Source organism: Terrapene carolina, unplaced genomic scaffold (assembly GCF_002925995.2).
Source record: "Terrapene carolina triunguis isolate 2854851 unplaced genomic scaffold, T_m_triunguis-2.0 Scaffold67, whole genome shotgun sequence".
NCBI lineage: Eukaryota > Metazoa > Chordata > Testudines > Emydidae > Terrapene > Terrapene triunguis.
In genome coordinates, this window is record NW_020664418.1 from 32,367,443 (window position 1) to 32,383,591 (window position 16,149).

At 42.1% G+C, this 16,149-nt stretch overlaps 1 protein-coding gene across 2 annotated transcripts in view; it reads right to left on the reverse strand.

The window, feature by feature from the left end:
- The window catches only part of FBN1 (fibrillin 1), a 216,332-nt gene that overhangs the window by 116,222 nt on the left and 83,961 nt on the right, over positions 1-16,149 (reverse strand). For both annotated transcript variants that reach the window (XM_024200606.3, XM_024200598.3), the window contains exons 9-10: positions 9,120-9,245; positions 4,808-4,966 (exon numbers count right to left, since the gene is read on the reverse strand). In XM_024200606.3, coding sequence (XP_024056374.1) covers positions 4,808-4,966; positions 9,120-9,245 — 285 coding nt within the window. The remainder of the gene's footprint in view (positions 1-4,807; positions 4,967-9,119; positions 9,246-16,149) is intronic.

Genomic DNA, 16,149 nt, shown 5'->3' on the forward strand with positions numbered 1-16,149 from the left:
AAAAGAAAAGAAAAGAAAAGAAAAGAAAAGAAAAGAAAAGAAAAGAACCTTCTTTCCTGTATGTCAAGTGAAATGTTAAGGCTCCAGGGTTGTATTTTTGTTTCTCATTAGCATCTCAAGTTGTAAATCCCTTTATTAGCCCAGAATAAGAAGAGTGAACTTGAAGGCTACATAACTTACATTAACAAAACCTATAATATGTGAAGTGATTTTACATATATTTTCAAGATATAATATACTGGTACACAGGGCCGGTGCAAGGACATTTTGCGCCCTAGGCGAAACTTCCACCTTGCTTCCCCCCCCCCCCCCCCCCAACCTCCAAAAAGTAGTAAACTTAGCATTATAAACAGCCTGTCAGAACGGGTAAGGGCTTTGTAATAATTCTTTTTTACCTTTAAGGCATTTCAATTGTTTGCCATTGCCTCTGATGGTGTCCCATTCAAAGTCTTACTATTGTGCAAAGCTAAACAATTCAGCCTTGCATTGCATCACCAGCCAGGTTAGGCAGGGTGACAAATCCCCCTTGCCCCAAAGGGCCATTATTCCCTTGTGACTAATTTCTACTCCAAGTCTATAAAGCAGACTTTTAAGGTAAATACATTATTCCTTCAATATTACCCATGCACACATCTCACAAAGATTCTCACTCTTGACAAGTTACCAGCCTTGTGTAGATCCCTTCCACGTTCCTCTTTGTGGGTAAGTGCCCTGTAAGACACGTGTGGGGTGCAGTGAGTTTGTCAGGCCTGCAGTGACAGCTGTTTGTGAAGATCAGGGGGCCCTTTACCAAGGGGTGCTGGTGTCACAGTGAGCTTGGGGTGGCTGACAGTATGGGGCAGGGCGCTGAGGCTGGTGGGGCAGGTAACACTCACTGGGCTGGGGGGCAGGCGGTGCCGGGATGGGGAAGGGGCGGGTACCTGTCAGTCTCCAGCGCTTGGGCCGCGCCAGCAGCCTCTTCACCTCAGAGTCTCCCCCGCTTGCCCAGGGGCCGCTCCTCCTCTCAAGCTTCCCGGCCGCTGCCACCGCGGCCGCCGGGAGGACGCAGGCGGGGGGTGCCGCCGCCGAGGAGATGCAAGGGGTTGGGCTCAGCTGGGGCCCCGCACCTGCTGGCCGAGAGCAGCAGGAAACAGATGCCGCTAGGGGGAGCCGAGCGGCCCAAGCCCAGGGCGGTGGCAGCCTCCACAGTAGCAGGGGCAGGTGGGGAGCATAGCCCGCCATGGGGCAGGAGAGGCCACGCTGCTGCTGCTGCTGCTGCTGCTTCCTGCGTACAGCCGTCCTTCTCCTACGCCCGGGAGCCGCAGAACCCAAGTGTGGTGAGGAGGGAGCCAGGCTGTGGCCCGGTGACCCTCCTGGGGCCTCCTGCAGTGGATGCATGCAGGCGGCAGCCCCTGTGCGCCCCCTGGTTCCCCCCTCATCGTGCTCGGGCTCTCCGGCTCCCGGGAGTGTGAGCCACCACCGCCGCTGCCCCTCCTGGAGCAGGCTCAGGGCCCTGCGCCCCAGTGGGAGCCACAGAGCCCGAGCGCGGCAAGGGAAGAGCTGGGAGGCGCACGGAGGCCGCCGCCTGCATGCATCTGCCACAGCCTGCAGGAGCCCCCCGGGGGGGGGCGGGTGCCGGGCCGCAGCCTGGGCAGGAGGGGCGGGGGGCACGGCTACTCCCTGCTAGCGGCGCCGCCGCCTTTGCAGGGCTGCTGCCCCCACCTGTGTCACGCCGGCTCCTCCATGGCTAGGGCTCGCCGCCCCCGCAAGCTGATGCTCTGGCTCTCCAGTCCTCCAGAAGGCGGCTCCTCCCTGCCAAACCAAGGCACTGCTTTTTGGCGCCCCCAACCACTTGGCGCCCTAGGCGACCGCCTAGTTCGCCTAGTGGTTGCACCGGCCCTGCTGGTACAACTGATGATCACAAGGCCACATCTTCAACTGACCTTTCAATAAAGTCCACAAAACATGTATATACAAATAGTCATTAGTGTGTGCAAATCTGAAGACTTTGGGGGCAATAATGAAGGGGTTCCGTGAAAATGATTCTAAGAGATAAATTAATTCCTAAAAAAATAAAGTCATATGTATGTACAAAACACTTAACAAATTATAACCTGTTCCTAAGGACACTGCCAGGAAAGTTAGACTGAATGCTTTAGTTTTCAATCCGACTGTTTAACAGCTTATATGCTGTTCAATATGTTAGAGTAGATTTGTTAAATATGATATTAACCTAAGATTCTCTTTTCCCTGTCATGATCCACTGCATTTGTTTTGCTACTCTTGGACAAGCAGGCATGACTAGAGAGAGTGTTAGTATTGGATCATAGTATTTTTAAAATTTATCACAGTTAGCAGGAACCTAGTTATGTGAAAATACCAATGATAGAAAAGCTGTATGTAAGTAATTACACCAGTTTCTGAGAGAGGAAATACTGTATTTTAAAGTCTGGTGGTTTATCAGCAAAGTAGCTGAGTGTAACACATTACTGGAGCAGCCCCTCTCCACTAGAACAAATCACAGCACCCCTGTTAGCAATCTAGCCAATGGAGCCAAGAGACAATACTAGGAAGTGTTTCGGTGAGATGTGGATCTAGTAGGTTGAACACTTTAGATACCAATTTAAAAGTATTTATAATTTTAATGGTGAATCATGCCCTTTGGTATAAACAATTATTGCTGTGGTATGCAACAGAATACAGTGCAAGCCTTTTTTATTGGAACTCTAATCTCCAAGTATAACTGCCAGCAATAAACAGCCTATTTTATAGTAACAGCTGCAAGAGGGTCTGCTGCCCACATTGAAAAAGCAACTGCCTGGTTATGCACCCAGTGCTCTACTTTGTATTACATTAAATTTCCATATCCAAGTTGGAGAGACTTGGCCTCACCAATGTCATTCACTGACAGCCCTAAAATTCCTAGATTTGGGCTCATTCTTAGGACACCAATGAGAAACCAGTTTAGAAACCAGTGAGCCTGTAATACTATTGGTGATAGTGCTGTGTGTGCCCGTGTGCGTGTGTGTATCTAGCCTCTCTCACCGGAGGATTTGAAAGCAGTTTAGAAAGGAAAGTATAAATTACTAATTCCATTTTAGGTTAGGTCTACATTATGGCTTCATGTACAGTACAGACACTTCACGAGCCCCTGACGTGTATAAATAGCCGTGTAGAAGGTGAGACACCGCTTAGGCAAGTAGAGTAGAGACATGCTAGGATCTTAGGGTATGTACCCTGCATGGCTCTCTACACACGACATGCTACATGCTTCCCACATCCATATTGCTGGGTTTAGAGTCCCAAAGCCTCCCCCATGCCAGAGCCTTTCCCCACCACAGTGAAAGACTGACAGTGGGGAAAGGCTCTGGCATGGCACAGGTAACGAGAAAAGGCTCCTGGAGAATTTCTCCGATGCCTCCCCGTCAGAGCCTTTCACTGCCATGTGCAGCTACACACCGCAGTGTGGATGCTGCCTATTTTTCACTGTGGCATTTAGCTACACTGTACTCCACACGCTGTTACTCTGTCTTTAAGGTCTTTTCTGGTAAGAGAAGCACAGAGAAGTTAAAAAACTTGCCCAAGGCAGCATGAGCTGTCAGACTTAGCACAGGTTTGGGAGTCGGGAAGTCGTAAGTTCTCAATTCTGCTTTGCCATTGACTTACTATGTGGTCTTAGGCAAATCACTTTTCTGCCTCCATTTCTTCAGCTGTTAAATGGGAATAATCAGGAGTTGTGTAAGGGAAAGCTGGCAGGGTGTTTAAAGCAGAGGGGAGCTCCCACTCCTCCCCCCATCTTGGGGAAAAGCACTCTCCTACAGCTCCCCATCCTATTTTAACCTACATTAGCCAGGGGACAATACTTGCTTAGTACTAGTCTAGTATTCTAATCGTTGTCTGTACACTGCTTCAAACATGTAAAGTACTATATGAATTTGAAGTATTATCATTCAAGTCACTCAATAAGATAGTGACAGAGCCAGGAAGAGAAACCAGGTTCAGATCTTAGAACCCTGCTCTCGCCACTAGATCATGCTGCCTCACTCAACCGGTTAAAAAATAGGGATTGTGAACATTCCCCCATCCTGTGAACCAAACCTGCATTTTTTCATATTTACATTGCTTTGCAGAAAGAGACCACTCCACCTCCTCTCTAGCCTCCTCCCTCTCCCTAGCTCCTGATCTAGTGTGAGCTCCCTCCCTGTAATCTTCCTCAAGTCTCTTGCACTCTTCTTTCCTGTGACTTTCCAGTAGGCCTTCAGTCCACCTTCTCTCCTAAACACCCTTCAACAGACCCATCCTCTGGCCCTTTCCACTCGGTTTCACTACTCTGCTGGGCCCTAGCCAGCTCTGACTCCATGTGTCATGTTCTCTGGGACACTCAATGCAATGTAGGGCAAATAACTGCAGAGCGCATGAATTCAGTGACAGTCAGGACCAGCGGTGAGGAATCACATGGTTTAAATGAAAGGACCCTCAGTGGCTGCAGGCCTTCAGAGAAAAAGGGCCAATCAGAAGATTGAGAGACAGGACAAAGGGAGATAAAGACTATTAGAAGGTCATGGTGAGAGGAAAGGTGGGAAGGAACTAGAGCCTGCTACAGGATTACGGCGGGAGTAGCCTGTGCCTATTGGCAGGGTTTTTGAGAAGGACGCCTAAAAGTTAGGTTAAGACTGAACATCCAGTCCTTTAGAGATTGCTCATCACTAGCCATAATCCTTTTCATAAGATTTCAGCTAAGTCTACACTGCAAACATTACTCACAAAACAGGATAACTGAATAGGAAAGTGCTAAACCATTATTGTAAGAATGCAAAATGATCCATACCAGTAGCTCGGATCGGGCACATTTCAGGGGCACTCACTGCCCCAGGAGACCAGCATCGTCCGGTGTCACAGCAGCATTGCATTTTAGTTAAAACCTGGGGGAGCTGATTGCCGCAACGGCCATTGGTCAGAGAAGAGAAACAGTATCCAGGACGTACATCTAATGGGGGGAAAAAATGCACATGGAAATATCAGGCCGATAAAAAATGCATCTTTCATTTACAAATCCAATGCCTATTGCTCCTAATGCTGCCTTGGCAGCAAATGTATTGGTTTGCTGGGTTGAGTAGGATTGATTCAGTATCAATAATATTAATTTTAAAAAGTTGAGAGCAAAACAAGAAATTGGGTGAGATTTGGTAGGTTTGGGGTTTTAAAAACTCAAAACCCAGCACAACTTTCTCAAGTGTTGCCAACTCTCAGGATTTTTACTGTAAATCTCAATACATTTGGAGTTTTCTTTAAAGCCCCTGAAGTCAGGTGATGATGTAAAAATCTCAGCTTTCATTTAAAAAAACCCTAATTATCTAGCCCTAATGGTTGCAGAGTAAAGCTTGAAAACGTGAACCAGAAGGACTCAAAATCCAGCAAGCAAATAAAAAGAACCACCCAAGGGATTATTCTCAAAATCTCATGATTTTAAGCCAACCTCGTGATATTTGGGGCTTGGCTCATGATTTGTGAACGAGGATGGCAATACAGAGAGGTTCCCAAACCTTTTGTGTCAGCTTGGACCCACTTGTGAGCCATCACACCACTGGCAGATTTATGGTTGCACTTCAAAACCAGGTGGAGTGCCATGATTTTTAATGAGACTTTGCTGTGAGTTCTTAGACTCATGGAAACCTGAAAGCTAAAGTGCAGTTCAGAGGTGCAAACCCTACAGGAAGTAAAACCAAAGAAAATGTGATGTGAAAAAACACTCTTCAGCTAGGAGTCCTATGTTGTAATAAAATAATAAATGTATAACAACAGTGTGGGAGAGGAGAAAAAGGAGAAAGAAGAAAAAGTTTATTCAATATGTAATGTTTCAGCGCCTTCACAGAAAAGCCCTATGGTGCTATAATTGTCAACATTATTACAACCAGCATCAAATCATTATTGTTTCAGCTTTAATTTAAAGGCTGTAGATGTACGTTAAACAAATTACAGCTCCCACGGCCACACATTCATTTATTTTTCATTAGTCCTGGATTTGGAAGATGAAGTGAATGATGACTGAAATTACATATAGATGGCAGAGCAAGAAATTACAATACAATTGTAACAGGTGCCATCAAATTGTTCATGGAGACGTGTTAGCTTCATATCTAAAATGGGCTAGCATGTGTTCTACAAAGAACAGCTGTACCCAGATTTCACCTTCTCAGCTCTAGCGACATTTTACAAACATCTCCTATCTTGGGGGGGGGGGGAAACACCCAAACACCTTTTCAAAGTCTATGATGCAATCTGCAGTTTTGAGTAATTCTTTCAGTGTCACATCATGTCAGCGTAATTCAACTTAAAACAAGCTGTAGCAAGATTTGATGTTGCACGATAAACCAGACTGTTTTTAAAGCAGAAGAATATTCACTGTCAAAATGTAGAAGAAAAACATGGATGTAATCTTATATCAGCATGCAACATTCCTTAAAGAAAGTGTTTCAATTATCCAGGATGTGGCAGATTCTGCTGTCCAGCATCTCAGTTATCCAGAGCTTAGCAGATGATACTCTACAGTTTGTATAAAAATCCAAGGAAATTCCTTATTATTTTGAGGGAACTGATGATATTCAATGATCTGATGACAGAGTCTGTAATGGTTTTGCCTTTCATTAGCTGGAATCCTAAACAAAGATATTAGCGGTACTACAGCCGATGGAGACAGTCAGCCATTGCTTCAAGTTTTAGAACTAATTCAATTCAAATCACAGAACCATGAAAATTTCATATAGAAAAGACTTATTAGATCATCTAGCCTATGGGTTCTCAATTTTTTTTCATCCACAACCCAAAAATTGTCCCATGATCTACCATGTTAAAATGAATCTCAGACTGGGCCAATACAAATGAAACATCTATGTAATGTTCTCCATGCTACATTAATTTCTTTGTTAGGTTTCATTCTGACTGCAGAATTATGAGGCTGGGGGAAGTGTTGAAAGGATAACAGGGTGAGGATAGAAGTGGTTCTAATCCCTGCTCCTTAATCCAGGGCCCTTTATTTGTAGACTCAGAAGCCCGCTCCCCGTCCCCGTTAGCTAACATTTATCTAACGCTTTTTACTTGAGGATAGACATATTATAACTAAATAAAGACTAGATGTTCTGCCTGGCTCTAATGCAGATTTTGGCTATATCCTTGTTAATACTGCAAATGCACAGCTTGCAAATTAAGACATAAATCTAAACTATGTGCAGAAAATTAATAGTGCTTCACATTTAGCACATTTTTCCTTGGACGTGACGCCGAATGTTAATGATGGCTCATGGCCTGGTATATCATTTACATTGCTTCTTGTCATCACTTCAATATCCAATTGTTAAACTAAACTACTTCAGCCTGGAAATAGAGGGAGGGAGGGAGCAGACAGTACGGTTGAAAATCTGAAGGAATCTAATGTGAGTGATGGCATCAGACAATCTTGACTGCACAGTATCTATAGAAAAGCAGAATCTGCACTACACTAGTGAGTTAAATTCAAAATATTATTAACTAGTATTATACTGAAGGGAAAATGCACATCTTGTATCATCTCTATAGCAGTCTGCATTGCTGTGTGTAAACAAACATCTAATATATACAATATCTAGTGAGCAGCACAGTCCTTAAGGAACTACTTGTCCAAAGCAAGAAAAGCAATGACCAGGTGCATTCTGTACCCTCTAAATACCATCTAACTACACAAACAAATACTGTGTCTGATAGTGGAAGAGATACTGTTAAAGGAAATGCATTTCTGAACATATACAGAAGTATAATGGCAACCTTCACAATGAATCCTGTCCTAAACTAATGTCTTTCCAGATTTCTAGGGAAAAGCACTTTTTGCTGGGAAAATTACTCTCCCTCCATATTTTCCTTTCAAGAGTTGTTTTTCTGCTCTGTCCTTTACCAGCTGATCTCTTCTGAAAGGTGCTAATATGGGGAGACTGCCTTATTCCGCCCAGTTTTCAGAGCCTTTTAGCATTTTAAATAAACCAGCCAAAACCATGGAAATTTAATTTTCATTTAATTTGAAAATGACTATGAAGGCTCTGGGTTTCAGGACTGAATAGAGAACACACTTGCAATAAGTTTAAAGGAAAGACAAGAAATAATGGTGCATCCTAAAATACCTGACCGAGTTGGAAACATATGGATCTTATTCTAGACTGGGGATATCATCAGTCACCAACTACCAGGGAGCAGGCAGACTATATCCTTCCCAGAAATAGTGTTACTTCAGCGCACTGTACTTTGGAGACCATGACACCAAAGTGTCAGTCAGTGAGTATGGCAACCCCCGATACCTTGTCTGGAAGCACAGTAGCAACTTCGGGGATACTGCTTTGGGGCATTATGTGATGCAACATGACACAAAGACTGCTTTGGAAGGTCATATCCATTCCATCACATTCAAAGTAAGGCACAACAGCACCTCCACACTATCAATGTCATAAAAATCACACTACTGCATGCACTTCAAAGATAGCAGCCACCAGCCAGGCCGATTAAAGTCATTACACATTATTTTCTTTAATGAAAAACATTTTGAATAAAACCTATAAAGCCTGTGACTGTCAATGTTTCAAATTTCTATGTCTATGATTTTATTTCTTGGGGTTGTTTTTTTAAATAACCATGCAGCGAAACACATGCTGCAACAAAGATTAATGTGGGAGAATAGGAAAATAAGGGGAACCCTATAAAACAAGTTCAGCTCATTTTAATGCAACATACTTTTTTAAACAGCTTTATAGAGAAACTCTGAATAAGAAAAAGGGGAGGGGAAAGATCACAAAAAAAAGGAGAGAGGAAAAGGGACAGACTACAGTAAATACTGTATATCATTACCCATCTTTTTAGTTAAAAATATCAAATGATTTCAGAAAGGGAGTAGCCACATGGACTTTGTGTTAAATTGCAAGAGTATCATTAGCTACAACAGCAAAAAGAAAGAAAAACAGAAAATTAACCTTTTATGATAGCTGTGGGCACTTGCTCTCAAGAGGGATTTCAAGAGAGCTCCTATGGTTATTAAATATATTTTTGTATGATATTATCTACTTTTATGGATATATGCATGTCAATAGCATCTACTACTCCAACACTTATAGTTTTATACTCACCTATACATCTTGTGCCATCAGGAGCTGTATAAAAACCAGGTGGACATTTGCAAAAGTAACTGCTAACAGTGTTAGAACACTCTCCTCCATCACAGATTCCAGGAATGGTGCTGCATTCATCAATATCTGCAATAAAAAGAGAGATCTGATCAGCTTAATTATCAAGATTGCAGCATTAAACTATTTATCATTATTGTTAAGGTCAAATTCTTTTACTACAATGGAGTTACGCCAGCAATGTTTATAATATGGTACCAACAGTTGGCTCTAAAATGGGAGCAGAGCCTTATTTTGTTAGACATCATATAAATACATAAGAAAAACAGTCTGAGCCCTGAAATAATTTGAAACTAAGGAAATACCATATTTTCTAAATTCCAGAAGCACCAGAGAATACACTTCACTGTTTAATAATGATGGGTGCAACCCTGAAACTTTATTTAAAACTGTCGAGGGAACTTATTGAATGTAGGCAAAATGCAACATCCCACATTTAAATTTAGATAGTGCACTGGAGTGAGCAGTCTAATTTTAAGAAAACTGCCATTGAATCTTTAATGACCACAAGTGGTCCGGAGCCACATTTTATGTCTCATGGTAATTCCAGAACTACAGTATGCTATTAACACCATGCTTGGGCACTAGTTCAACTCCCACGCAAAGAGAAGTGTACCACTTACTGAATCACCAACACCACTTCCTACCGTGCCTAGGTTTTTCTTGGAAGCTTCTCACACAAGTATTGACCAGACAGATCCAATTTAACTAATAAGATCCGTTAGCATTACAGCACAAGGCAGTCAATGAACATCAACTTTCCCACTTCTTCCATCTTTAAATAACATTGCCCTAATGCTACCTTTACTACTCTTTACCAGCATACAATATTTGTCTGAAATAAAGGTTTTCATGTGCTATAGATTTCTAGACATAAATTGAAGTATATAGCACAACACAGACGGCAGAAGGCAGATCACATCCATGATCGTCTTATACATTGATCATCACTTTTAAACAAAAGGATCATGCAATGGATGCAACCTCTAAGAAATTTATTGCCCATATATAAACTCTTCAAGTGACAAACCATTTACAGGAAGATCTTCACTGTCAGCATAAAAAAAAATGACAGCATATGCCTCCATATACATGATCATACCTACTGACTCTGATAACAGAGTCTGTAATGCTGAAGGTTCTATTCCTTCCACAGCACAGGGCTTGTGTGACCTGCAATGGCATGTCAATATCAACCTATGCTAACATCAATTGTTCATCAATTGCTGGTGGTAATCAGCCTATAGTACTTTGTCATCCCTTTCTTTTTCAGTGGCTGTTTCCAATCTGCAGCTGGTACCACTTAGCACTCATCTAGGGAGCTCAAGCACACAGGAATTGAAAGACAGACAACTTTTTCCATCATCTGCCATATAAGTGCCTAAGATAAGAACACGTAACTATCAGCAAACAGGAAGAAAGAGTTCTGGCAGCCATAAAGGCAGGCTGCATTCTGGAAGATGCTCTGGAAACCAATAACAACCACCTGTCTAAATGTCTGTAACATCAACATGCAGCCCACAATGTGATGAGAATCCAATGGCACCAAAGGCCCAGATGAATCAAAAAGGTATAGAAAATAAGTGACTATAAAAGGGGTCAAATTCAAATCAAGTAGCTGAAGAAGCTTAACCCCATCTTATTAACAGTCCATCTTATGTGCAGCAAAGAAAAACAAAGGATAATGTCCTTGGCCTCTGTACGTCTGATTGTGTGGAACATGGCAAGAACTATATTGCACCTTTCATCCAGAGATATACAAACCGATAGAGCAATTTTATACACGTGTAGGTAGGAATCACTTCTTCCATCAATGAAATATTTGAAATGAAATATAGCAAATGGTTAACAGCTACACCACACAAGAAGTTAGGGCACACTGTGAAGATATCTATTTTATGCATTAAAAATTATTTGAGGGAAGTTTGGCCACAATAGCTGGGCTAACGCCTTTACTAGTTCCCATTGGATCTTTAATGAGCACAAATAGAGAGGACCTCAGTTGCACATCTCATTGGAGGTGACAAGGCAAGAAAAAATAAATGTTATTCATTTGCCTTCCTGCCATTATCAGCCTGAAGAATCAGGTGCTTTAAACCACCCTATAGTGAGATCTGCTTATTCTGCTAGGAGAGTACAGACCATCTAAGAGTATATAGAGATTGATTCATTCTAAACCCCTCCTCATGTCCATCAAAAATGCATTCTTCCAAACATCTCAGTGAGCTGTTATATCATTTGTGTGGGCCACATTCCACACATGGGTGTATGGGACAGGTGTGACTTCTTGTTCGGTGCTACTTAAAGGGCGTTGTCAAAGCCTTGAGTCTGAGCTCCCTGGGAGCAGTGCTGAGAGACTTTTGGCTTCTGCACCAGGATTATACTCCACAGGAATCCCAAAAAAGTCTCAGAAACAAAAAAATGTGGAAATTGAATTTTGGTCTGAATAACGCACTTAATTAACAGAGAAAAATGCAGTTGTAAATGGATCAGGTTCAAGTATCTTCTGACTCAAGTTCACCACTGTTTAAATTCAGTGTTGCCACTGTTTATATAGACTCTGACCTTTTTAAAAGCAAAATCACCACTCTTTAATTTAGGTTGAGCCTAACCCAAACAGCATTTCACTGTTTATATTACTGTTGACATTAATATAAATAACAGTGTCACTGTTAAGCACGTGAGTTTTATAAAGGTAAGTATGTCTGAGGTACTTGCAGACATAAAGGTCACTGCAGAAAGAATTATCCCAAGAATAACCCAACATCACCACCACCAAAAAAAAAATTACTTGGCTTAGCATTAGTGAAACTGAAATGGAGATGATGGCATGAATCAGTGAAACAATCTAATATTTAATGTTCTAAATCTAATCTTGCATCACCTGTGCTGGTAAATAGCACAATAGCTAAAAGATTTTTGGCTTTCCAACTGGGTCTGTTGTCTCACAAGCTAATAAAGGTCAGAGTTGATCAGAACTTGGATGGAAGACCTCCATGGAAGAGATACATACTGTGGGAAGTATAGTGTTGGTGAGTCAGTAGGCAGCTGAGCCAGATCTACTGTACAAATGCCAGAGATGGTATTAGGGCTACCAGAGATGCTACTTAACAGACAAGATGTAGAACCAAGGACTTGACCACTTGTGATAATTACTGATCCTTGAGGTGTCCTAAAAATGATTCCAATTTGAGTAAAGTACTTTGTGCTTAGTTACATGCTCCCTTCAGTATTTTGAAATGTGGTGTAATGATGCTGTAAACTGTTCAACAGCCATCCCCTTTCACACCAGAGGGAGCTGAAGTGTTATTTTTAATTATTTGCATTGCAGTCACGTCCACAGGCTCCAATTGAGAGTAGGCCCCACTGTGCTGGGCACTGTTCAATCATTTAGTAAGAATCAGTCACTGTCTCACACAGCTTCCAGTTTAAACAGACAAAAGGTGGGGAAAAGGAAGTATCATCCCCATTTTACGGATGGGGAACTGCTTCACAGAGATATTAAATGACTTACTAAAGACTACACATTAGGTCCACGGTAGAGCCTGGAACTGAACTTAGGTATCCTGAGTCCCTGTCCAGGACTTTACCCACAGACCACCCTTCCTTTCAACAAAGTGATTCCTGCATAAATATTTGTACTGTTTGTAAGGCACTTAGAGATCCCTTGGGATTAAAAAAAAAGCCAAAGATATGCCCGTATTTAAAAGCCAGTCTCCTCTTTGGTGTACAAAATTTGTCAGAAAATTCTATCATTATTGAATCAAACTTCAGCATAATGCTGAGGCAGCAGGCAACTAGAAGTACAGTCTTTTAAATGAAACCTAAATCCAAAGGCCTGCCTGGTAACTTATGGCCATTAATGATTGTGACACACTGCAACCCAAAGTAGTACCTTCTAGTCCCCGTATTCATCATTGGGGCTGGTTGTGATATTCCATACAAAGCATGCCATGTAAGATATCATAGGAAAGGTCATGATCTGCTGAAATCCAGTGCTCTGTCAAAATGTGTATATTGTTAGTGTGCATGAAGTTATGAGATTTTGATGTATGGTTGTTACTGAAATATGTTGTGAGTTTGGGAGTTGCCCACTGCTAGTTCTCCAGTGACAACAACAAAGGATTCAGAGTTGCAGCCGTGTTAGTCTGTATTTGCAAAAAAAACAGGAGAACTTGTGGCACCTTAGAGACTAACACATTTATTTGAGCATAAGCTTTCGTGGGCTACAGCCCACTTCATCGGATGCATGCAGTGGAAAATACAGTAGGAAGATATATATATACACACAGAGAACATGAAACAATGGGTGTTACCCTACACACTATAAGGAGAGTGATCAGTTAAGGTGATCTATTATCAGCAGGAGAGGAAAAAAAGCATGCTTACCCAGTACTTTTTATTTTCTTTGGCAACTATCTCTGACCTTTATGCCTACCACTTATAATCACTTAAAATCTATCTTTCTATAGTCAATAAACTTATTTTAATGTTTTATCCTTACCAATGAGTTTGTCTAAAGTGTTTGGGAAATCTGCTCAGTTTACAAAGGCTGGTGCATGCCCACTTTCCTTTGACGAAGTGGTGAACTAGTTAATAAACTTGCACCACTCAAGAGAAGAGCTTGAGCAGTTCAAGGAGGTATATTGCTGGGGTGCAAGTCTCAGGGCTTCAGAGATTTGCTGGTGTTTCCCTGTGTATGGTTCAAGAGGGGTTTGGGGAGCCTTCATGCAACTTAGCTGGGCTTGCCTCTGCATGGTGGTGGCTGAGTGATAACAGCGCCTGGAGGGGTTCACTGCTTGTTACTGGCAAAGAATTTTGATAGACAGTCCAGGCTGGAGAGTTAAGGGGGCACAGCGGTTGTACCTTAGGGATCCCGACACAATGATCCTGTGCCATCTCTTAAAAGTAGTATGTTAGCCCAGAAGTCCTAGCAAAATTTCAACGTGTGTAACTGCATTCTATCTATGGTATCTGCATTCCCCATGGTTCTTCAACGAGGGAGGCTGATAACAATATAAATAACTAAGTAATATTGTGATTATGTTCCATTAACTTTTCAGATCACATATGCATGCTGACTGAAGTATGGACCAACACCTAGCTGAGGAAAATATAGCAGACTCTTCACTGCTGTCAGAACCTGCACATGTCTCTGTGGCAGTCTTTAACAAAATTTCCATTCATTGCAACGTAACCACAGGATACACCAGGCATAGCATATGGAGGTGGGAGTTTCCTATACAATTCATCACTGAAGGGCCTGAAATTGCAGTAGCGGTGTTTGCTGGGATGTCCAGGTCTACAGGTTTCAGTTTTGCCATCATTAATATTTCACAAGACACAAGTTCAGTCTTTACTATTCTCCATCTCCTCAGTGCTCTATCCCCCAGAAGGAAAGCCAAACCACCAGCAGCCAATGTGAGAAACATACAGTATGCAAATTCTTACAAAATGGCTTTCCATAACCTACAATTAAACTAAAATGTTTGTAAGATATTTATTACTCAAAATAGGGATTTTACCTTTTAAATGACTGTGCTCCAAATTTTCAAAAATGACTAGTGATTCTGGGTCCCTCAGTTTTGGGGTGCCCATTCTGAGACTCCTGAAGGAGGGATGATTTGCAGAGGATGGGTGTCTCTCAAAATCAGGCTCCTCTAAGATGTTACAAGTTGGGTACCCAAAATCATTAAACACTTTTGAAAAATGTAGAGCTGGTTTCCTACTTCTGTTAACATGAATCTATTTTAAATGTAATGCCCTAAATCAGTGATATTCAGTCTGAGGCTTGCGAGCCCCAAGTGTCTCTTTAATGCATCCCCTGCGTCTCTTTGCAGCACATAATAATAAAACACTGGTTAATAATTAAATCAGACAATCTAAATTAACAGCCAATCAGGATGCTTTTACTAAGTTATTAAGTGATTGTGTTTGATAAAACAACAATACTTTGTCATTCATTTTGCTATGAGAATAATATATATATATATAAACTAAATATTTCCCGTCATACTGTTTAAATATGAATATATTGTACTACAGTAAATGAAACAATGAATTTATACTACTGTGGCTCTTTTGGGTAATGTTGATTGCTAATTTGGCTCCTCAACCACTGTGCTCTGAGTATCACTGCCCTAAATGAACATTGTCAGGATAAAAAGCTATAGATAAGGAGGAATAAATTAAAACCATATGCACATTATTGGCCTGTTTCGTCAACAGTCATATTTTAAAGGCCCAGTTCCGGATCCCTTGTGGACCCAAAATTCCCAATTAAATGAATGGGAGTTTGTGTGAGCAAGAAATGGAGGATCAGTACTTGCATAAACACATGCTACTGATGATCTCCTCCTCGGGCATATTCTGATGCACTTGCTTACACTGAGTAGTACCCTAGTGAAGCCAATTGGAATTGAACTACCTGTGGAGAAAGGAGCTACTCAGCCTGAGTAAGAGTATCAGGCAGGGTCGGTTCTAGGGGGACCACGCTGGCGCCAGCTTTCAGGGGGTGCTGACCTACTGTGGCCTCAGCTTTTTTTCCCCCCCCACTCTGCTCTGAATGGCCGGGTATTTATTTGTTTGTTTTCTCTGCCACTCAGGGGGTGGTGGTGCCAAAAACATTTTCCACCCAGGCTGGCTGGCAAAATGGCTAGGGCCACTCCTGGTATGAGGACTGGGCCCCAAATTAGTTAAGTAACATACATTGGAAACAAGCATTTTTATAGCTAGACAACTCAACCAAAGAGGGATGAGAAAGCTTTGGAAATCATCCTCCTGTCATTTAATCTGAAAGAAATCTTTTCTAAGGACTGGAGCCTGCAAGATGTTAAGTGCTCTCAACCCTCATGGCCTTAGGACTTCGCAGCAGCATGGGAGGCCCGGTCCTGCATTATTAAAGCCACTGAGACAGTTGTCATCAGGGCCGGCTCCAGCATTTCTGCCGCCCCAAGCAAAAAAAAAAAAAAAA